Source organism: Tachysurus fulvidraco, chromosome 15 (genome assembly GCF_022655615.1).
Source record: "Tachysurus fulvidraco isolate hzauxx_2018 chromosome 15, HZAU_PFXX_2.0, whole genome shotgun sequence".
Classification (NCBI taxonomy): Eukaryota; Metazoa; Chordata; class Actinopteri; order Siluriformes; family Bagridae; genus Tachysurus; species Tachysurus fulvidraco.
Window position 1 is genome coordinate 9,842,159 of NC_062532.1, and position 23,395 is coordinate 9,865,553.

Sequence of the window (23,395 nt, forward strand, 5' to 3'; positions counted from 1 at the left end):
GAAATATTGTATAGTATGTGCGTAATGGCTGAGATATTGTACAATATGTGCAAAAACAGCTGAAATACTGGACAGTATGTGAAAAAAAACGCAGAAAAGTGTGCAAAACAGTGTGTGTGTGTTGTGAGGGTCTGTGCAGTCCATACAGATGATGTGTGTGTATGTTGTGCTCAGTATAGTACAGTTCAGTTATTGAGAAGTCTGATGGCTTGTGGGAAGAAACTGTTACACAGTCTGGTCGTGAGGGCCCGAATGCTTCGGTACCTTTTTCCAGATGGCAGGAGGGTGAAGAGTGTGTGTGAGGGGTGTGTGGGGTCATCGACAATGCTGTTGGCTTTGCGGATGCAGCATGTGGTGTAAGTGTCCATGATAGAGGGAAGAGAGACACCAATGATCTTCTCCGCTGTCCTCACTATCCGCTGCAGGGTTTTGCGATCCGAGATCGTACAGTTCCCAAACCAGACAGTGATGCAGCTGCTCAGGAGAACATGGTCAGGATGGGGAGAGGGAGATGTGCCTTTCTCAGCCTTCATAGGAAGTAGAGACGCTGCTGGGCTTTCTTGGTGATGGCGCTGGTGTTGAGTGACCAGGTATTTTCACTTTAAATATTAATACTATATATATATATATATATATATATATATATATATATATATATATATATATATATATATATATATATATAATAGTTAGTAATAATAGTATAATAGTAATATATAATAGTACAATAGTAATATATAATAGTACAATAGTAATATATAAGACAGTTGTTTTTAAATTCATTTAAATAATCTGAGTTTAGAAAATGGCCCCTTTATGGTGTTATAAGATTGATCTGTATAGCACACATGACAATATGTCTTAAATGTGAAGTGTGTAATGAAGTTTTGCTTTTCTAGCCAGTCTCAGTTTTTGGCAGGTCAACATTTTCTCTTTGTAAAATCTTGTAATTATATACATGTAACAATTATATTGTAACAATATAAATTTTTCTTTGTCAGATAGCATGCTGTGCCTATAAGACATTCACAATGTGCTTTAAATGCAACAATATTAAAATACACCTTGAGTATAATAGCAACCCAATAATGTTGAATTCAATAGAGCAGATTTCCATAGATTGGTGGTCCTCCTTCTGACGCACCAGCAGATGGAGACTTAATCCAAAGTATGAAAGTTGTAGTGTTTCCATAAGCATACAATCCCTAATAAACACTAAAAAGAGGTTCTTTAAGGGTTTAGATTCTAAGTTTTTGAAACTCCATGAAAAGGTTTTGTATGGAAGACTTAGCGAAGAAAGCAAGAAGTGTGTTTTCATGTGCAGTCAAATTTTCCAAAGACCCCACAAAAAACAAGCAGAAGGCTAATGTGACTATTACGTGTGTGTTGAGTTAAGATTTTTCCAATTTGTACATTAATATTATCCGAAATTATATTAAAATTGCTAGTTAGTTTACATGCCTAATTAATATTGCTCAAACGAACCGACATAGCTTGCCTTTAGTCGGGAAGCTAATTTACATTTAAAAAATAGTTAATGCTAGATAGACGTCTGCTAATGACATCCCATTTTTAATCTGTAGGGTTTAATATGGAGTTGGCCAACCCTTTGCAGCTATAACAGCTTAAAATCTTCTGGGAAGGCTTTCCACAAGGTTTAGGAATGTGTTTATGGGAATTCCTTTAGAAGCGCATTTGTGAGGTCAAGCACTGACATTGGACAAGAAGGCCTGGTTTGCAGTCTCTGCTCTAATTCATCCTAAGGTTGAGGCAGGCCTCCACACCTCCACACCAAACTCGCTCAACCATGTTTTTATGGACCTTGCTTTGTCATGTTGGAACAGAAAAAGGCTATCCCAAACTGTTCCCACAAAGTTGGGAGTATGTAATTGTCCAAAATGTCTTGGTATGCTAAAGTTCATGTCACTGGAACTAAGTGGTCATGCCCAACCCCTGAAAAATAATCACACACCATAAGCCCTCTCCACCAAACTTGCACTTGGCACAATGCAGTCAGGCAAGTACCGTTCTCCTGGTAGCCACCAAACCCAGACTCGTCCATTGCCAGACAGAGAAGCGTGATTCGTCACTCCAGAGAACACATCTTCACTGCTCTAGAGTCCAGTGGCAGCGGGGTTTACGCCACTGCATCCAATGGTTTGCATTGCACTTGGAGGTTGCTGCTTGGCCATGTAATCCCATTCTATGAAGCTCTCTATGGACTGTTATCTAATCTGTTCTTTATCTAATCTGAATGCACACACGATGTTTGGAGGTCTGTAGCTATTGACTCTGCAGAAAGTTGGTGACTTCTGTCATTTTATGTGGCCTACCACTTCGTGGCGTTCCCAAATCCTTCCACTTTGTTATAATACAACTAACAGTTGTCCATGGAATATTTAGTAATATTTGAGGAAATATTCAATAATGGACTTATTGCACAGGTGCCACATTATCATGGTACCATTGTTAAATTTACTGAACTTATGAGAGAAACCCAATTTTTCACAAATCTTTGTAGAAGCAGTCTGCATGTTTAGGTGCTTGATTTTATACATCTATAGCCATGGAAGTGATTGTAACACCTGAATTCAATGATTTGGAGGAGTGTGCCAAAACCTCTGGCAATACAGTGTACTTAGGTTATATTGGTATTGAAGAATTGTCTATAATATACACATTTATCTAGCTACATTTTTTTTAGTTTACAAGACTATATGGGCAGCATATTAGCTTTAGTGGCAGGTCCTCAGAGTTGTAAATGAAAAATTTGCGCACATCTTAAACATTTTTTAGTGGGTCTGTTGATTAGAGATGTGCCCAGATAATCAAATACCTGGATCATTTTTGTATGCCCACATAAAGTCAGTGAAATCATATATAAAAAGAGCTATGTCAGATACTGTTTTAATACAGAGAGCAGTACTGTCATGGTGTATATGAGGACAAGTTTTTACCCTTATGTTCTCTTTTACTACTAAAAGCCTATTTAAGATTAACGTTAAACACTGCTAGTAGATCCTCTTTGCAGAGCTTGTCATTTCAGAAAGTTTTTGAAAAATGACCACTAATGCTACATTACAGGTTTTAATTTTTCAAGCTATTATTGAGAAAATAACCAACAGCAAGGCAGATAGAAAATCTGAAAATGTATTGTATTAATATATTGATATGTATGCAACTGATTTAGTCAAATAAAAAGGAAGCTGGAGAATCACTTACCAGCTGGTGAAGATGGTCTAGCAGCTTGATCAGATCGGCTTGTGTTTCGGCAGCTGGTAAATGATCAGGCCAAACTGGATGTATGGCAGAAACGATTTTGCACATGCAGCATGTCTTGCTTGGTGACGCATATTATATACAGTAGTCACTGTTGTCAATTGCATTAAGTTCATTCACTAGTCTATTAAATATAAAATGGAAAGATATGTAAGGACCTTAATTGTATTATAACTTTGCAATTAAATATACATTGTGAGTCTGAACTATACAGTAGATCATATAGTTTGTGAAAAAAATTACATTTTCCAAACATTCCTCTTACCCACTAACCTTGAATTGAACTTAGAGCACTCAAGTAGCATGCTACTGACTAAAATATGGAGCGTCTACTGTGATTCTTTTAAACATTTCTTTTCATTATTTCTCTGTAGCAAGGCTGACAAACAGAGAAACATGGGAGCTGCCATCAACACCAAAAGCCTGGCAGTTAACCAAGCATCTGTTCATTAACTCTTACAGATATTTATATAATAAAATTACACAGAAGGCCTATTCCTAGTACAGTATATACAGCACAGCCAGACAGATCGTTCTTGTCTTAGCAAACATGTTGTGTATGAGGAAAAAGAAAGACAAGAAACACAATAACCATGAATAAACTTTGGCAGTGCTTTTCCAAGATGGAGTCATTTTTTGCTAGTGATGGCGAATTAGTAGTGCTATTAGTTTGCAATGCTTTGAACTGTTTGAATGTTCTGCATTAACATAATGAATTAAGTAGGTATATGTTTAGTCACTTCAAGAGTTAGGTAATGAAATGCTTTGCATGAATAATCTTGAAATGTTGGAAAACTCCCATGTAGCTATGCTAATAATGCTAACAGCATTTTGTTCTGCATTCAGTTCAGAGGAAACCTGGATATTAGTCAACACATTTTAATAAATCAGCCCCAAGTGACACTTAAAACAATTGTTGGTTAAGTTTCCTTCATGGAAATATAGTATATGTAATACTAGCTAACATCTGTGGAGCTATGCTAAAAATGCAAACATGACATGTATGAATGAGTTAAATGTAAGTCACGCTGGATAAAAGCATCTGCCAAATGCTTTAAATGTAAATGTAAACCATGTTAATAGCAATAGGTAGTTTAAAAATTCAATTCATTTGTATAGTGCTGTTAACAACTCACTTTGTCTTAAAGCAGCTTTACAATATAATGCTGTGTGGAAAGTGAAAAATGACAGTGAGCACTTCATAAAGAAGTAATTGTGCAGTGGAGGCACGTTTAACCACCCTCATGAAACAGTATCAGAGTCAAGTTTCATGTTTCTGTTCCTATAACTTTGCTTTCAAGCAGGTGAATGGTCAAGTGGGCAAAAGCTACATGCTAAAATTAAAAAAACTTTGTGAGCATGGCTGGAAATTGGAAATGTTGAAATCTGCCTAATTCTGATTTATTTATAGTTATAATAACTAATCTCATGCACCTTTAAATGTAAAATGCGATAATAAAGTCAAGGAAGAAATGTATAAAATATATGATTCTTATTATTGTTTATGTATTTATAACCTGTAGTATGCAGAGAATAGATTACAATAGTAATTTCATTTAATAACTATTGATTTCGTTAGTATTAAAATGGTTGGAATTTTTACCAGCCATTTTACTGCTAGCAACAAGTGAACATTGCTGAGAAAATTGGCAGCAGTCGTTTCATTCTCCTGACTCAGAAAGCCATCCCCTATGAGGGCACGCTAATTTGATATTAGCTTAGAGCCACAGGCATCGCGTTTGGGGGGCAGAGTGAAAGCCTGGTTAATGGCAGCAAAGGCCACATTAATTCTGCCAGGCTGAGAGAATTGGGCCAGGCACCTGCTGCAGAAGTGGGTACGAATGACAAATGCTGTCCTATATTGGCCATTGGATCACCTCTCGCCTCTGTGTAGCAAATTAATCAAACCTGAAGGCCATGGGCTTTCTCTTCTTGTTGTGCAGGCAGGTCAGGTACGGCAGCAAGTGTGTGTCATGTGTATGTCTAAAGGAGCGAGTGCTACGTACACAATACATCCCTGAGGCTGCTTTGTTTAAAAATCAGAACGTGAAATAATCAGAATAAGCGACTAATCAAGGCTCATTTGACTTATACAAGGAACAAAGCTTAGTGAAAAAAGAAACCCCTGGATGTCCTCAATGTGGTGTTGACTATAATAGAATGAGGATGTATAACTGAGAGAGAACAGTTTTGAAAGGTGTATGTATGGGTGCCTTGTCTGGCCAAATTTAGGGCAGGCACACCACAGCGTCCCCCACTCACGTCAGGCCAAAAAACGCATGCATAGAGGTTGCTGGAAGTAGGTCGACGGGTGCCTTTTTTTGGATCACAGAGGGAGAAAAGCGTGCCAGCTAAATGATCGCACTCTCCTAAAACCTACTCCAATGGCAAAAAGCCTTCACCAGTTTTATTTTTACTCTCATTAAACTGGGTCAATGACTATGCCATAGAATATAGCCAAATACAAAAAAGTCATGCTGACCAAAGTCAAGACCTTATGGACATCTCTCAAAACCTTTTTATTGATCATATATAAAATAAAGGAAGCTGTATATCACCAAACATACAATATATACAACAGATATACAACAGTACATCGATAACTTAGTCAAACCCAAGAAAGACTATCTGCATGGTTAAAATCCACAGTTCTTATATATGAATATAGATATTAATACATCATCACTTTTTATGTACAGATTGCAAAAAAGTACAATAATTTAATTAATAAAGTTACAGTTCACCCATTTTGTTACTGTATTTCATACAAAGTACTCATATATATCCAAAACAGCACATTCTATTCACCGATAACCAACTCACATTTCATAAGCTTTTTTTTTCTGATTTAACAATTCTGAGACAACAAACTAGTCATATATGAACCTGGTGTTTGAACCCTCTCAACGAACAAAGAACATGATGAACAAAGCCCGGTTAGCCTAAAGCTAATAGAGTTTGTCACATTAAGTGCTGATCAAGTGAGTGAACCTCGGAATCTCTGGTAAGACAATGGTAGGGATTAAAGGCGGCTCTCCTGGATGCATAGTGTGATCTGTGTTTAAAAATGACAAGGTCTCCTACAGAGCTGTAAGACATGCCAATTTCTGGACTGACTAAGCTTAAAAAAAAAAAAAGCTTCTATTCCTGATGCTGTTACTCAAAGCACAGCAAAAACAGACTTCTTTATCATTCAATACTCAGCTCAGTGTGATATCTCTCCTTCCTCCTGTCAATCTTACAACCGCTCTATTATGCTAACTATCATGGACATCGGACTATGTGAAATAGCTCAGATCAATAATTTATATCCACAAAAGGATAAAGTGGGGCATTTGTCCAAGAACTCCATTTACCACTACAGAGGAGGCCTGTGTGTAGTAAACACAAGAAATGCCTGAGATCCTGAAATGTTTTTTATTTTCTTTTTTCCCCCAAAACCAGGAATCTAAATTCAGACTTCTATAGACTTTGAGAATGATAAGCTGTATGATAAACCGGCTGCCAACTATTTTGATGTTAAATTGTATTTTCAAAGAGCTCATGTAAACCAAACTCTTTTGTTAGCATAATTGCTACGATACTTTTTAAAATCTTGTTAAGAGTAAGCTTTTCCGCTGGCATGTTAGCTGTTTAAAAAGTAAGTCGTTAAATAACTGCCATCTACTATTTCATTTCCTCTCTGTAAACCAGATTACTGATCACATCCCTATTATTCGGTACAGTAAATGTGACGTTACACTGTGACTTAGTACCACAAGTTTCCATGCCAGCTCACTGCCCAGGTAGAATATAATGCAAGAGATTTAAACTTCTTGTCCAACTACTTCGTTCTACAAAACAGGAGTTCAGGACTTTGCAACTTCACCTAAGTAATGATTTTGCTCGTTGGTCAAAATGTTCCTCAAGAGTTTTTGACCCCAACAAAAAAGTCTTACTGTCTTAGTCGTCATTTGGTGTGACGGTTTACACTTAATGCTCTTCATTGTGGTGCAACACACCTTGCTGCTCAGGCAAGGATCTGGTTGTGGGAAATAATTTGTAATAGGTGGATTATTTAGAATGACCAGGTAAAAGCTCAGAATCAGCAACATGTGGCCATGTGGAACCACTACCAAAAATCTAGTGCAAAGCTTATATATAAGGCGCACTTATGTGGCTTTCACGCTGGAAATTCAGTCTGAAACAGAGAATGATTAATTGGTAATGCAAATGTAACATGGGTAATGTGAAAGCTGTCATGTGGACCAGGAATCACACTACGGTACCAAACCCGAGAGTACTTGTAGCAGGTGGTGTGAGTTCGGTTGCCCTGGAACTGTGCCATGATTCTAGTGAACGTGAAGCAACTCATACTAATAACCTGTGCATGTGTTTTAGCAGATGACGAAATCACTGGTTTCCACAACACAGTGTGTTCTTCATGCCCGTTTGTGATGATGTAAGATGAATGCAAATGCAGCGAGGTCTGAAACCAGACCACTGCTGCAAGAACAATCGCACTCGGAATTGGGCTGCAGCAAACATGCCCAGTGTGAAAACCACCTAAGATAAAAAGAAATAGTCGCCTTGCAAAAAAACATTCAGAGAATATACACACTCCATTCAATACGTGGACAGAGCCTTCTAGTCAAAATGTTTTCCAACAACTTAATGACTTTGTTGCACGTCGGAGTGTTCACTTGTCTGGTGGACTAGTTAATGAATTTATGATTTGTCCACCCCTGGGAGGACCTGTAGGAAACCCATGTGGCCAGAACTACACACTAACCAGATCTCAGGACAGAACCAAGGGTGCTAGAGCTGTGATGTTGCAAACTCCCCTCTTTGCTGCCCTTTCACCATACAGTTGGAAGCTGAATTTATTTATCCTGAGCAAATCTACCTATCGCAACAGTGCAATTCGTTTTAATTCACCTTCATATGCTCATGAAAGCACTTTGCTGCTTCTCTAGTGCAACACCTCATCTACTACCATGTTCAGTCTGACACAGCTCATAAGCTATGTAATGGAAAAAAGCAAGGTAAGCGCTGGTTGAGATTTATTTTACATAACGATACACCCAACCTTTTTTGTTGTGGTAATTATGATTCAACTTCAGTTTTGGAGTTCTACCATCATGGCAATATTCATCAATAAATCTGTTAATTTTTTCAATATGTTGTTAATCGACAGTGTAAGTATAATATGACACACAGATTTATTCAGTTCAACCAAAAGATCAACATACAGTGTCACACTGTATGAAAAAAGGGGAATGTTGGCACCACGATGAACAGCCAATAAGGCAAAAGCATGGCACAATAGTTTTAACTGAACTTCACTGCTAATTTTTTTTAAACATAATTCTGCTGTTGTTTATTACAGACACATAATAACCAAAATAAAGCAGAAATTCAATGATTGTAAAGACGTTCTTATTAACTAAACCCATACACATGTTTAAAAAAAAAGTCTTGCCAAAGTTATAAAACCTTGCTTAACAATTGCCCTGTTTAGCACCTTCAGGAACATCTTGCGTTATGGAAGTCCATTATTTGGGAGAAACCACACAGGCGGAAGAATTCAGTTTTGTGCTGCGCAACAAATTGAGATGGTGTTAAAAAAAAATCTGCATCAGTTATATGGAAGGGACCAAAACAGATGGTTAACTGTCTTCTATACATTGCCTGTCTTCTACAAATTCTTCTAAATATATTCATGTAAATAGTACAGAATGACACCAATAGAGTGGACGACACTGCCACCTGATCACTTTCACAGCACGCCACGCGCCTAGTCACTAAAAAAGCTATCAGACTTCAATAATAAGCCACTTTTGGTACAATTGCAAAGTCAATATCAAACAAGTTCAAGGTTTGTATTTTTCCCCAGACATTTTTTTCCCTATAAATGAGAGGTGTCCAACTCAACTGGTTAAAGTCAGGTATGCAGTTTAGTTGTTATTTACCTGCTGAAAGACACCTGATAGAAAAACTCCTTGTTTTTAGCGATTACTATTAGGTGTGTTAATTAGTGCAGGCAAATGACTGGCAAACTGTGTTGAACTCTAACCTACTAAGACATGAATTGGACACCTCTGTTATAAATAACAAAACATTTTCTTACCAGAAAATAACAAAGATAGAGCTAGAACTTTAGCTGGACAAAGACATCAAAGAACACTTGCTAATAATAAGTAAACGATAAAGCTTGTGTGGATCAGTGTTTAGGCAACTATGACCAGTCCATCCACAGTATTAAGCTCTAGAAAGTCGAACGAAACGAAACCACTCGATACTTCACATTTGCCAATGAACTTCTACATCAAACCAGTTTTAAAAACACATAAAACAGAATTCAATCAAACAAGGAAGGAGTTTGCTATGTTCTGTGGACAGGCTCCCTCATAACAAACTTGTGTCTATGAAAGGTGAACATCACCCTCGGAGACAGTTACCGGATTTCTCCTTTTCCATGCATAAATACGGTAGTTTATTGCCTCTCCTTGTCATATTCATCAGAATATAACTTGTAAACATCATTCCACAAATGGAATTAAACAAACAGGGCACAAAAAACTAACAGTTGGGGTTTTTTTGTTTTGTTTTTTTATGTGTTAGCCTGGCATGGCATGGAACACCAAACTTTCATCAATAAAGGAATCATTTTGGGGAAAATTCAAATTGACACAAATGCTCTGTATTTAAAACACTGTTTATCAGCCATGACATGTTTGTTGTCCGTATTTTTAGCTTTTTCTGCTTTTTTGCGCTTGACGTAACATGAAGCGAACATGAGGACATCTCATGAGTAACAGAAGCCAGAATCTAGTCCTAATACAAACTGCAGCCAATTTAAACCCATTCATTTAATGTATGCTTATAAAATCTTGAATTGACGGGTACATCCTGTATTCATTCTTTAATCGTTTAATTTCCAGTTACAGATTATTTTAACAGTCAGGTTTAAGACAAATGGCTAAAGTTGTCATGGACTACCAATAATTAGCCAAGATCCAGAACAAAAATAAAGAAGCAACATTTGGATATGTTGGAGATCAGTGCTGCCTAAAGTGGAAAATTTGTGTAAATTGGATATTTCCCCCAACTTTGTTTTAAAGCCAATAATGAGAGTTTGTGGTTTTCATCCTATTGCACTGACTGAGTGTCAAAGTGCTCTTATTAACATTAATACAGGCAATATATCCAAAGCTAACCTTAATATGTCTTCAAAATTTCCCAGAAATCCCATAATTGGAATAATATGTTTACAGATTAATATTAATATAGAATTGCTTTGTTTGTTTTTTTAATGTGACAAATTTTAGCAGAATGGATTCATTTAAATAGAAGTTGAGATTGAGAAGAAGACTGAATTTCACCTACAACTGGCTGTGAATTGACTCAGCCACTGCAACGTCTGAAAACTACTCCTGACTCCCATAATTGGCTCATGTTTAAGGTAAGCATAAGATCTTTTGAATACCGACAATTTCTGTAATTAATTGATTTCATCATCACTAGCATTGTTTTCCAGCCCATCTAAGAGGTGGTCAGTGGATACTATCAAGCACACGAATCTGAAAAATGAAAACAAATCCAATATTTTCCCCATTATACCGAGAAAATACCAGGTTGCTAAATATCAGTAAACAAAACTCTCAGTGCAATGTTGCAAATATGGTGCCAACCAAAGTCGGTGGTCTCCGTGTTGAACTGCATTGTTCTACTGTTTAACCAGTGCCAAGTTTGCTTGCCCTTTCACACATGACTCAGCTAATTGAGAACTTGTTAAGACAGAATCATTAGTTATAATAAAAGAAGTAGACACGTTAGCTTTGCTCTCTTGTGTTATTTTTGTCTTATGAACTAATAATCCCTACACTGGTGCATAGAAGGTTGTGCTAAATCTGGGAATGTATAACACTTGAGGTTAATGTAAAAAAACAAAACAAAACAAACAAAAAAATTACAGCTATGAAAAACCAGAAGGCCTTAATGGAGGTTAACAAACAAACCTCACCATACATGCCGCCTTAATAAGCACACTGCTAGGCAGAGCATATTTTAACTTCTGTATTGTTTGAAGCAGATGTTGCAGATCTGTGCTTGATAATGATTCACTGACCAAAGGCATTGTGCATTACGAGCGTGCCTCCGTTTTGGACTTGACGATGGTGATGACACTCGTTGCGGCCACCTTGCCTGGTACGATGATTGGTGTGATTGCGCCCCTGGCAGCTGGTACGGGGCTGCGCGCCACAGTCCTGGCGAAGCTTTGCAGTGCCTCATACTTGGAGCGCAGCACGTCTAGCTCTACCTTCATGCTGGCATTCTCGGAAGCGAGTTTCTCCACCTCTTGCTGCAGCTCAGCTTTTTGCTTCTCCAGTTCTTCCTTCTGAGTGACGCGCTTGACGCGACAGCTGGCGGCATAGCCACGGTTCTTTAGTGTGCGCCGCCGCTGCTTTAGTTGTGCGATCTCCTCTTTGGATAGGCCGCGCAGGTGTTGGTTCAGCTCACGCACCGACATCGACACTAGCTCATCGTCCGTAAGGCTCGTGCCATTCTCTCCTGGCTCCCGCTTCACCTTAAGTGATTTTGAAGAGAAAGAAAAGCCAAAATAAATAAAGTTGGAGAGACAGAAAACCAAATCGAGTCTATCAGACAGCCAGAGAACATAAATAAGCTTTAGACACTTGCCTTCAGGGCTTTGTTTCCCTTACTTGTAGTAGTCATGCCACGAGAGCCACACGTGACTATCCTGGAAGACTGTCTGCCGGGACAAAGAAGAGAATGCAAGCATTAAATGAAATGAGCTTTATTTACAGTATTTACCTATTCACATTTATTCCAATGCAATGAAAGACACTAGATCGTCATTCATCAGGGACGTAAAATCCCAAAATACATGCAAAAAAACATGCATGATAGTAGCAGGGTACGATATTTAATCAGATACTAATACACAAAGGTTCAGACAGTTTGGGATGCCTCAATACAGTGACTTGTTCGAGATACATTTGCAGTCTTTTAATTAATGATGCGGATGTTTGAAAAAGAGCAGATCAGCAAGCATGCAGGACTTCTGATGGTGCAATAAGATGCAATAAATAGTAAGTTCAGCTTTCCATAGTCTCTGGGAACAATGCTGCATTGAAAGATTTTTTTTTTCAAAGTAAACTCACTGACATTTGGCAAAACATCACTGGTAGATAAGTGCAAAGCCATGTTGCACAGAAACTCGCTGCACCACAGGCTCTTTAAAACATGCTACCACACACATGGAGCCACACACAGCTGAATCAGTGATGCTTCTGAAGTCTAGTGAAGTCAAATTCAATGTGGCATCAGCATCAAAATAGCACTGAAAATAGAGGATGTCTTTCACAGGGGCTAGTTAGGCCAGTGTGAGACAGCTTCAGGCATTAAGAAGAGGAGTTTTATTTGTGATCATTTAAAACACAGAAGGCATTTATTAATCACTGATGTGTTAGGGCATCATGGTCATACATCACTGTGATGGTATCGTGTCTGAGCATCCTGTGTGTGAGGTTGTCTTACCTGGCATTAGTGCTGTATGAGAATTCTGTGTGTGTGTGTGTGTGTGTGTGTGTGTGTGTGTGTGTGTGTGTGTGTGTGTGTGTGTGTGTGTGTGTGTGTGTGTGTGTGTGTGAGAAGGCTAATCTAATGGGCTGCTGTGAGCTGGAGTGTGTGTGTGTGTGTGTGTGTGTGTGTGTGTGTGTGTGTGTGTGTGTGTGTGTGTGTGTGTGTGTGTGTGTGTGTGTGTGTGTGTGTGTTTGTGTGTGTGGTATTAGATGGAGCTGATACAGCTGGGTCACAGCAGGAGTGGAATCACACAGGCCAAACCAGCAGTTGTGGCACCAAGGTTTTGCGAACACACACACACACACACACACACACACACACACACACACACACACACACACACACACACACACACACACACACACGTTTGTCTTTTTACCCTTGTGAAGACCTCCAAATGACATGATTATTAATGCATATAATTAATGCTACGCTATACTTATGCTTAATCCTAACTTTAACCTCAGGAGCCAAAATTAAACCTTTGGATCTTTTACGTTTATTTTATTTTATTTTATTAATAAAAATATGCAATATTTGTATTAATAAAAAGCAAAACATCAAAATGTTTTTAAGGAGACCAGCAAATGGACTTACAAGGTCGAAACTATCAAATATTCCTATACTTGTGGGGGCATTCGGTTCCCGCCAAGATATAAAAGCATCCAGCCACTCAACCCCATACACACAAACACACACAAACAAACACGGGTATGCTGGCTCAGCATATTCACACCACTGCACTAGCTGCCAAATGCACAGTCACCAGCAGTTCACTGCAGGACTCCATGCATCCCACTGCACTTGTGTGTATCTGACACCCAGCATCTGCAACTGTGGCCATGAAATTATATAGAGGACAGTCGTAAAACTGGCTAAGCAAGCTGATCTTCCCTTTAGAGCTTCTAGTACAAAAAAAGGAGCGGACTCTAGGTCACACTACACAGTAATTCCCCAGTGTAATCCAATAAAAGGCTGCCCCAGAGATGACCTAAACCCTGTTGCTGTCAACAAAGGAGAATAGGTGTGGCATTCACCACAGCCAAATGGGAGGATACAGCAACCAGTTATCCTAAAGAGAACACAGAGGAAGAATACTGTATACAGAGATCGAAGCATAGTGGCACCATCAGAGTGATTAAAAGGTCTTGCATGCCACTTTTACAAGACATAGACATAAAATCTGGCTTCTGTGCAGAATCTGTAACATCAGTTATATCCATGAGTGCTGCAAGTCAGATTATAATTAATTCTAATATAATCCTGTTATGACAGTCCGACGATGTATTGAAGCATTGCACATCGAAGCAGTGATCACTTTCTGGTTCGTATATCTATCAGTGAACCTGTTGACCATCTTTGGTTTACAAGCCTGCAGCGAGAAAGTTACACATTTAGCCACAATGCTGAGTTTTGTCACTGACAGTGTTATCTTTATAACCAAAAAAAAAACCTAAAAAATGTATAGCAGTATTAATTCACCCAAAGACTAATAAAGCAGTTGGACACTAAATATGTTGTCTTGGAAGCACAGTTGCACAGGCATGGCTTCACAACTCTGCGGTCGATACTGAGCTCTGGTTACTGTCTCTATAGAGTTTTGCATGTTCTGCTTATGCCTGTGTGCTTCTTTTGGGTTACTCCTAATTGCCCTAGGTGTGAATGTCAGAATAAATGTGAGAAGGAATCTGTGTGTGAATGTGTGTGTAACGGGGCCCTGCAATGGACTGCCATTCATTCTAAGATGCATTCCCACCTCTTGGCCTGTTTTCCTGGTATAAATTTTGGATCCACCAAGACCCTGACCAGGATATGGCAGTTATTAAATGTAAGTGAGTGAGTGAGTGAGTGAGTGAGAGAGTTAGTGAGAGAGTGAGTGAGTGAGAGAGTTAGTGAGAGAGTGAGTGAGTGAGTGAGTGAGTGAGTGAGTGAGTGAGTGAGTGAGTGAGTGAGTGAGTGAGAGAGTTAGTGAGTGAGTGAGTGAGAGAGTTAGTGAGAGAGTGAGTGAGTGAGTGAGTGAGTGAGTGAGTGAGTGAGTGAGTGAGTGAGTGAGTGAGTGAGTGAGTGAGTGAGAGAGTGAGTGAGTGAGTGAGTGAGAGAGTTAGTGAGAGAGTGAGTGAGTGAGAGAGTTAGTGAGAGAGTGAGTGAGTGAGAGAGTTAGTGAGTGAGTGAGAGAGTTAGTGAGTGAGTGAGTGAGTGAGTGAGTGAGAGAGTTAGTGAGAGAGTGAGTGAGTGAGAGAGTTAGTGAGAGAGTGAGTGAGTGAGTGAGAGAGTTAGTGAGAGAGTGAGTGAGAGAGTTAGTGAGAGAGTGAGTGAGTGAGTGAGTGAGTGAGAGAGTGAGAGAGTGAGTGAGTGAGAGAGTTAGTGAGTGAGTGAGTGAGTGAGTGAGTGAGTGAGTTAGTGAGAGAGTTAGTGAGTGAGTGAGAGAGTTAGTGAGAGAGTGAGTGAGTGAGAGAGTTAGTGAGTGAGTGAGAGAGTTAGTGAGTGAGTGAGTGAGTGAGTGAGTGAGTGAGTGAGAGAGTTAGTGAGAGAGTGAGTGAGTGAGAGAGTTAGTGAGTGAGTGAGTGAGTGAGTGAGTGAGTGAGTGAGTGAGTGAGAGAGTTAGTGAGTGAGTGAGTGAGTGAGAGAGTTAGTGAGAGAGTGAGTGAGTGAGAGAGTGAGTGAGTGAGAGAGTTAGTGAGAGTGAGTGAGTGAGTGAGTGAGTGAGTGAGTGAGTGAGTGAGTGAGAGAGTTAGTGAGTGAGTGAGTGAGTGAGAGAGTTAGTGAGAGAGTGAGTGAGTGAGAGAGTTAGTGAGAGAGTTAGTGAGAGTGAGTGAGTGAGAGAGTTGGTGAGAGAGTGAGTGAGTGAGTGAGTGAGTGAGTGAGCTAGAAAGCGAGAGTAGACACAGTTGCATAAACAATAAGTTGCACAGATGTCTGAGTCATTCGCTACAACGGCTAGATGAGACACATCTAAATCTGATGCACTCAAGCTAACCTGAAGTAAAAGGCATTTTATTGCTCGATATTACCTGTATATTATGTGTATATTACCATTCCTATTTAAAGAACCAGTTCAAAACAGGTTGTGTATTTTTAGACTTGACTTAGTCTGTAGTGAACTGTCAATTTCCTATAATTGCTTATTGATCTTTCTTTTCTATCAAAGCTTCGTGTCACCTCGGAACGTTGCAGATATCTGACAGCAGAGTAATATTAAACAGAACTGGGCCATCTGTCAAGAAAACAGTGCAATGAGACGTGTACAACATCTGTTTGACTGTATATTTATAATCACACCCTCCAGTGTCACCCATATGAGGATGGGTTCCCCTTTGAGTCTGGTTCCTCTCAAGGTTTCTTCCTTACCATCTTAGGGAGTTTTTCCTTGCCACTGCTGCCTGAGTCACCTCAGACTCGCTCATTGGGGATAAATACATACACATTGTGAACTAAATCTATCTAATATTAATCTTGAATTCTGCATTCTATTAATCTTTATATTATTCTTTATATTAACATTCTGTTCTATGTTTATGTTCTGTAAAGCTGCTTTGAGACAATGTCAATTGTAAAAAGCGCTATAGAAATAAACTTGAATTGAATTGAAAGTGTACATGCTTGTTGTTGACATTAATAGGGAATATTGAATTTAGCTAATATAACACAAGGCTGGTTTTGGGTATATTGGCAGTTATGATTAAACTGAGACGAATTAGATAGCTATAATATATCTGGAGTGTTGTTAGCTAGATTACACCATATTATCCATATCATCCTTCTGTGTAAAGGTTTCTTTTCTTCAAAGCTACCTGTGCTCTCGCAGTCCAACAGACGGTATCAGTTCTTGTGTGTTGAATCAACAGTTTTGTTAATATTCTTATCTGATTTATTATGACAATCGATTCAGAACACCAATAATGTTACAAAATAACTGATATATGTTTGAAGTTGAACATGGTATAAATATTGGTGGGTTGTAATTTTTTTTCTGATTATTGGGAGAGCTAAATAATGTAATATTAATGCCAAATTACTGCCAAATAATGACTTTAACTGGAGGTCTCTGATAGTAAAATGTAATGTAAAAATGTCAATACTTGGATCTTACTTGGCAAGCAAATATATTTCTGTTATTTTTACAGATAACAAACATTATTAGCATTGTTATGCTCATTTTCATCAAATTGGCCTAACTCATGAGAGTCCTTGAGTAGGTAATGAAAACCACTTACACCGGCTGGCCACTCGGGCATAAAGGCACCTGCTCATTCATGCATCTGCTCACTGCAACCATATAGTTGAAGCTTGGAAAAAAAAAACCTGACAATGTTTTTTCCCCAATAATTACTTGTTCCATTTCAGTGAGTTTGTATCTACTCTTGCCTCAGATTCCTGTTCTTGCCTGACAGGAGTTTAACCTGGTGTTGTCTTCTGCTGTTTGACCCCAACTCCATCAAGTCGCTCACTACAGTTGTAAAGTGTGATTACTTAGTGTTACTGTAGCCTTCCTCTCAGACCATCCAGTCTGCCAATTCTCCACTGACGTCTGTCAATGACAAGGTGTTTCCACACACAGAACTGTCATTGGATGTTTTTTCTTTGCACATTTTTTTATAAACACTAAAAACTGTTGTACATGAAAATTCTTGGAGATTTCTAAAAAAAAAAAAAAACCCAGCCAACTGATGTGAACACTGAAGCTCTTGACCTGCATCTGAAAGCTTTTATGTATTGTGCCTCTGCCACATGATTGGCCAGTTCGATAAATGAATGAATGAGCATTTGTACAGGTTTTCCTCCATAATGTGGCTGGTGAGTGTATTAAAAAAAGATTTCACCAATTCTGTTTTCAATACAATATTAAAATTAAAGATTTAATTTTCTAACAATGCCTGATTTCTGTTCCTTAATAAAACATTTTCTATAATTTTTTTTGTTTTGTTTTATTTTTTGCCAATGTATGCAAAGACACAACAAATGTTGTGCACTCAATGCAAAATCAGTGCCAAGACGGTCAACATTAATGTGTCAAATCCAATGGAATGTATTTCTATGCAAAACCCAAGAAAAGAGCTTTTAACCATCCAGTCAAAGTTTATGGGGCAAAGTGCTTTCTCTTACCCCAGGGAAGAACGAATGCATTGTCTCTCCTAAATGTTTTTCTCTCATTTGTGGCTGCTTAGTTAAGGGTGCAGGGTCTCATTGGAGCAGTACTGAGGGGTTTGGGGAAGAGAAGGCACAGTCTTTTGCAGGCGCAAGCTGAATTTTTATGAATCACCAGGAAGAACGCTGACAAATCAGGGCTGATTACTTGCAGAGGAGAGACATCACACCCACAGGAAAATACAAAGCGCTGAGTGAGGATGTTGAGTAGTGTGTGTGTGTGTGTGTGTGTGTGTGTGTGTGTGTGTGTGAGAGAGAGAGAGAGAGAGAGAGGCAGCCTTGTGAAAAATGCACCCTCAACACATTTGGAGGTGCTCAGAAAGAGGAGGGGGAGGAAAAACCCTGATCTCAGCAAGGACCACAACCAAGGCACCAATTAAAGAACTAAAAGTTCAACTAACATGACCAGAACCATCATTTTCCTACAAACTCTTGTATATCTCAGGGACTATTTAGGACTGTCGAGGTCATCGTGAAACTGTAAATGTGGATCATCAATGTTAAACTAAAAAGTATGAGTACTTGTAGTCTTTGACCTTGTGTTAGGAGTTAATAATTGTGCCTATATTCACCATAAGGTTGCTCTGCTCCCAGCACGGCTGATTGAACTAATCAGCTATTTAACATCTTCCTGAGTTGAAGTGGATGTGTTAATGCAGAGGCAACAATTAAGTGTGTGCTCAAGTTCTCCTGAGAGGTTCACATCTTAGAGTAGAGAAGTCGTTATTATGACGTCAGGTGCATTCAGGTCACTTTGGGAATGTGAGAGCAACATGGAGGTGCATTTTCTCTCTTAATTAACTCTAAAAAATACAGCAAGATTTTAACATTCTACTTGTAAAAAGCGAAGAACAAATAAGGAGCAACAGGTGTGTTATGCTTTCTTATGTTTATCAATTTACAACATCACCGTAAACTTTACTGTTATATAATACGTCGTATTTTACAATGCTATCATTTTTTTTAATTGTAAATAAAAAAAAAGCATTAAATGAGCTTCTGAGACAGTAAATATTTAATTTCTACAAATTCCCCATCAATCATCAGTTCACCAAGGAACTTGTTCCTGTTTCTACCCACTCATAAATACAACTTTGTGGTAGTGTTCAACATGATGGGGGGATTTTTTGTGTGTGTGTGTGTGGGGGGGGGGGGATTGCTTGTAGTCTAATGTCATCTGTTTATCCTACTGGGGAAGCCATAGCATATCCCAGGAGACTTGGGGCACAGGGCATGGTACATCCTGGACAGGAGGCCAGTCTATTGCAGGGCATAATCAGACACACACTATGGACATTTTTAGAATTAACAATCCTGCTACACCGCATGTAGGAAATCGGAGTACCCAGAGGAAACCCCCAAGGCACATGGAGAATAGTCAAACTCCACACACATGGTAGAGGCAGGAATCAACCCCCAGGCAAACATGCTAAGCTCCCTACCCCCCATATTCAGTAATCTTCCACTTTACTGGACGATAAACAAGATTGCTACTAGCATATAGTGACATTCATGGATCTGGATCAGGACGATCCATTAGGTGTATGCCACACAAATCAGCACAAAGACTGTTCATGCCATAATGGCAAACAAAAACTGCCCATCAGCATGAAGAATCCTAAATACAGCATCAGGAGCCTGACCCTGACCCTGGAACTGTACTATATTATAGATCTAGACAAATATTACACATAGTATTACAATATCACCTAGATGATTGAAAATCTTTATAGACACGTACTTTCTTCCAGTCCTTCCTTTCCAAACATTTGAACAAGATAAATATTGATATAGGCAAATACTGGTTCTGATTGAACACCTTGGATGAACTTTGGGGGACTCCTGCATGTTTAACCCCAGTGTTTTCACAAGGTTTCCTTTACAAAACCATTAGTAAAGGTTTAATAAAGGTTTCAAATAGCAATAAAGGTCAAGCTAAATTTATCATGCTGAGCTTTTGGTATAAATAATGTGAGATGTTAAACTCCATTTAGAGGCAGTAAAACTATGCAACCAATCAGCAGCAATCATCCTGAAATCAACATGGCTTAGCTTTTTTTTTTCTCTGCTCAACCTTGTCAGCTGCTAAGCTTCAGAAACCAGTTCTACGCGAATAATTTCAGAACTCCCCGAAAACTCAGCTCACTAATTAAGACAGACCATCAGCAAACGCTTAGGCAACTTTCTGTATTTAATTTCATGCATGATCCACACCTGATATTAATGTGCAACCCAGCTGTTCCCTTTCCGTACATCGATCACATGCTGAAGGCACAGAACCCCCCAAAAAAACACTCACATACACACACCAGCAATGACATTTGAATCTAATCATCCCTCCCTTCAGTAGACTGAAGTCAATTATCAAACAAGCTGCGTGTGTCGAGCGCCATTTAACTGCGAATTAAAAATCAGGCACTGCTGATGCCTGCCGGGGTAAGGAAGGGAGGCTGGCATCAATTTATGTATCGAAGTAAACACTAAGTGCTAGAAAGGCAGGGAAGCCATCAAGTAGCAGGTATTCGGAGCGTGAAATAAGAGTGATAGAAAGAGAGGGAGGAAATTATACAATCGTTTCGCATGGAAGAAAAAGGGAGCAACGATAGGACTTTATCAGGCAATAAAATAAAAACTGTATCTCCTTCATTCATTAGACGTCAGGGTACCACCAGCATTGTTTATTTGCCAATTAGAGTTTTTAAGCATCGCAGGTTCCGAAGGTGTTCGCACGTGAGTTATGTAGGTGGAACGGACTTTCAATATTTTTGCTTTGTAGATATTTCTTCTTCCTATGAAAATCGGCACACATGCTATATTCACTAGCGATCTTTGAGTCCTACATCAAACATCTCATGGTTGTAAAAGATTTTTGTTTTTTGTGCCATATTGGATTCATAGTAGCTGCTGCCCTCCACATGAGAAAGGGATCCTTTCCTTTTGGAGACCAAATGAAGACTTCAACCTTCTGCATATACGCCTGAAATTAGTGGGAGTAGCTGCTTTAAATATCTAGCTGCTGTTTTAAAGTGAAGGTGCAAGAGGTCTGTTGGTAATAAAATGCTGAACTAGCCAATGTAACCGAGTGCAGTGTGATAACCTTCAGATTCTCAAGTGCAGTAAGATACGAGGCTTTCACAACACTTTTTTTTTTAATATTCTGCCTCAAGCACCGGATTGAGAGCAAACAGACCTGGCAAAGAAAGCTATGCTTTCAACCCACACGCTGGCAAAATGGTCTACATGTACCACAGCTCTACTTTGAGAAGAAAAGTACATTTGGTTAGCCACAATAAAAAGTGATCACAGATTACTTTGGTAAGCTCAGCTATTCCAGTATTTTATTCATGTTAGGCTTCTGTGCCATATTGTATGGGCAGAAAATGCCAAACCTTCTGCCATTAGTAAAACAATAGTCATGAGCATAGCAGTTTTATACAATCAAAAACTGTCTCTTTATGTCTATACGCTACAATTTAATCGCAGTTCATCAGTTTAACAGTATGGGAGCTTGTTCTCCAAACAGCAGATTGCAGGATACATTTTGTCTTATCAGTATATTTATTACTTCCTTATGAAGACTAGGAAGCTGTGAAACTGTTGATATAATATAAGTGTATTACAGCAAAATTGACTATAGCATAATTATAAATAGTCTTTGGACTTTGGAATATTGTACACTCACAATCACGTAAACGTGGCCAGAAAATGTTTCTTAAAATTGTCTAAAATCCATTAATCAGTTGCTTCAGTAGTAAGTAATTTATGAATAATTAATAAATGCTAACAACTAGGTATTTCAAATGGTTTCAAATTTTATGAAAATCATTCATGCTATATATATATATCAATTAAAATGATATCACTTCACAAATGCTGCAAAATTGTTAAAGAAAACAGAAGGTAAGTGAAGCACGCTTGCAAATCCAGCATCTGCATCTAAAGCACATACGACTCCGCGGGGCGAAGCACTGAAAGTCCACACTTGCAGCGAGTTTCATCATCAGCATCTCTCTCCCAACACCCCCTTAAAATTCTTTTACTTTTCCTTTTTTTTTCCTCTTCATGGCTTTAGCTCTAGGCTCTCCCAATTCTCTATGCAGATTGCTTTTGAGGACATGCCCCGCCCCCTCTAAACAAACAATTTCTCAAGGACTCTCTGTGGTCTAGTAACTTATACGCATGCTGCAACAGCCGTCCAAGATGTTTTCTCTGTGCGCTCAACTCTTTCTCCTGGTTTCATCAACTCCCCCCTGGCACCCCCACCCCTTCTATCTATCTGCCTGAACACACCTTATCCAATGAGCATCAGGAAGCAGGAACAACATATAGGCTAATACGCACATCATGCACTGGGATTGGTCAAATGGTAGCCACTTGGATCCGATGGACTATAAATCTCTCAGCCAATGCCCAACATCTATTCAACCCCCCTAACCCCCACCTCCCACAAATCCAAGTCCACACACGCACGCACACACACACACACACACACGCACACACACACGCACACACACACACACGCACACACACACGCACACACACACACACACACACACACACACACACACACACACCGTTTTCCAGCCACACCACCCCCTGCTGCATGTAGAAGGCCCTCATCTGTTCTTGTTACCTTCTGTGGCAGGAGAAAGAGAAATTACAGAACGTGGCCCAGGGCCTCCTCACACACAAAAGAGTGTCCTAAAGAATGCAGCTGATCTGAGATGAGAGGGCCATTTAAGCACTTCTGTGTATCTTCATTTTGATGCTCAGTTTAAATTATCTTGTTATTCATCACTGGGTTGTGAAAGGCATCGTTAGTTAGATCACAATGCTTAGATGGCAAAATAGGTTACAATTCCCTTACTCCTGTCAGGGTCAAAATGTTTAGAGTGAAGCATAATGTGTCCGGTCTTTGGCTTTTAAGTGTGACCACAAGCTGAAAATAGATTAGATTCATCTTAATTGAGAGAGATGCAAAGTGATGGGAGTTAATGCAGCTACTGAGAGTCTGTGGTCACCAGAGAGAGAGAGAGAGAGAGAGAGAGAGAGAGAGAGAGAGAGAGAGAGAGAGAGAGAGAGAGAGAGAGAAAGAGAGAGAAAGAGAGAGACAAAGAGAGAGACAGAAAGAGAGAGAGGGAGAGACAGAGAGAGAGACACACAGAGAGAGAGAAAGAAAAAGAGAGAGAGAGAGACAGACAGACAGACACAGAAAGAGAGAGAGGGAGAAAGAGAGAGAGGGAGAGAGAGACACACAGAGAAAGAAAGAAAGAAAGAAAGAGAGAGAGGAAGAGAGAGACACACACACACAGAGAGAGAGAGAGAGAGAGAGAGAGAGACAGAGAGAGAGACAGAGAGAGAGGAAGAGAGAGAGAGACACAGA

General features: G+C 39.2%; 1 protein-coding gene across 2 annotated transcripts in view; it reads right to left on the bottom strand.

The window, feature by feature from the left end:
* Positions 1-5,774: 5,774 nt before the first annotated feature.
* Positions 5,775-23,395, bottom strand: part of mafga (v-maf avian musculoaponeurotic fibrosarcoma oncogene homolog Ga) — a 19,035-nt gene continuing 1,414 nt past the window's right edge. For both annotated transcript variants that reach the window (XM_027141647.2, XM_027141648.2), the window contains exons 2-3: positions 11,962-12,034; positions 5,775-11,848 (exon numbers count right to left, since the gene is read on the bottom strand). In XM_027141647.2, coding sequence (XP_026997448.2) covers positions 11,405-11,848; positions 11,962-12,034 — 517 coding nt within the window. In that variant the 3' untranslated portion in view covers positions 5,775-11,404. The remainder of the gene's footprint in view (positions 11,849-11,961; positions 12,035-23,395) is intronic.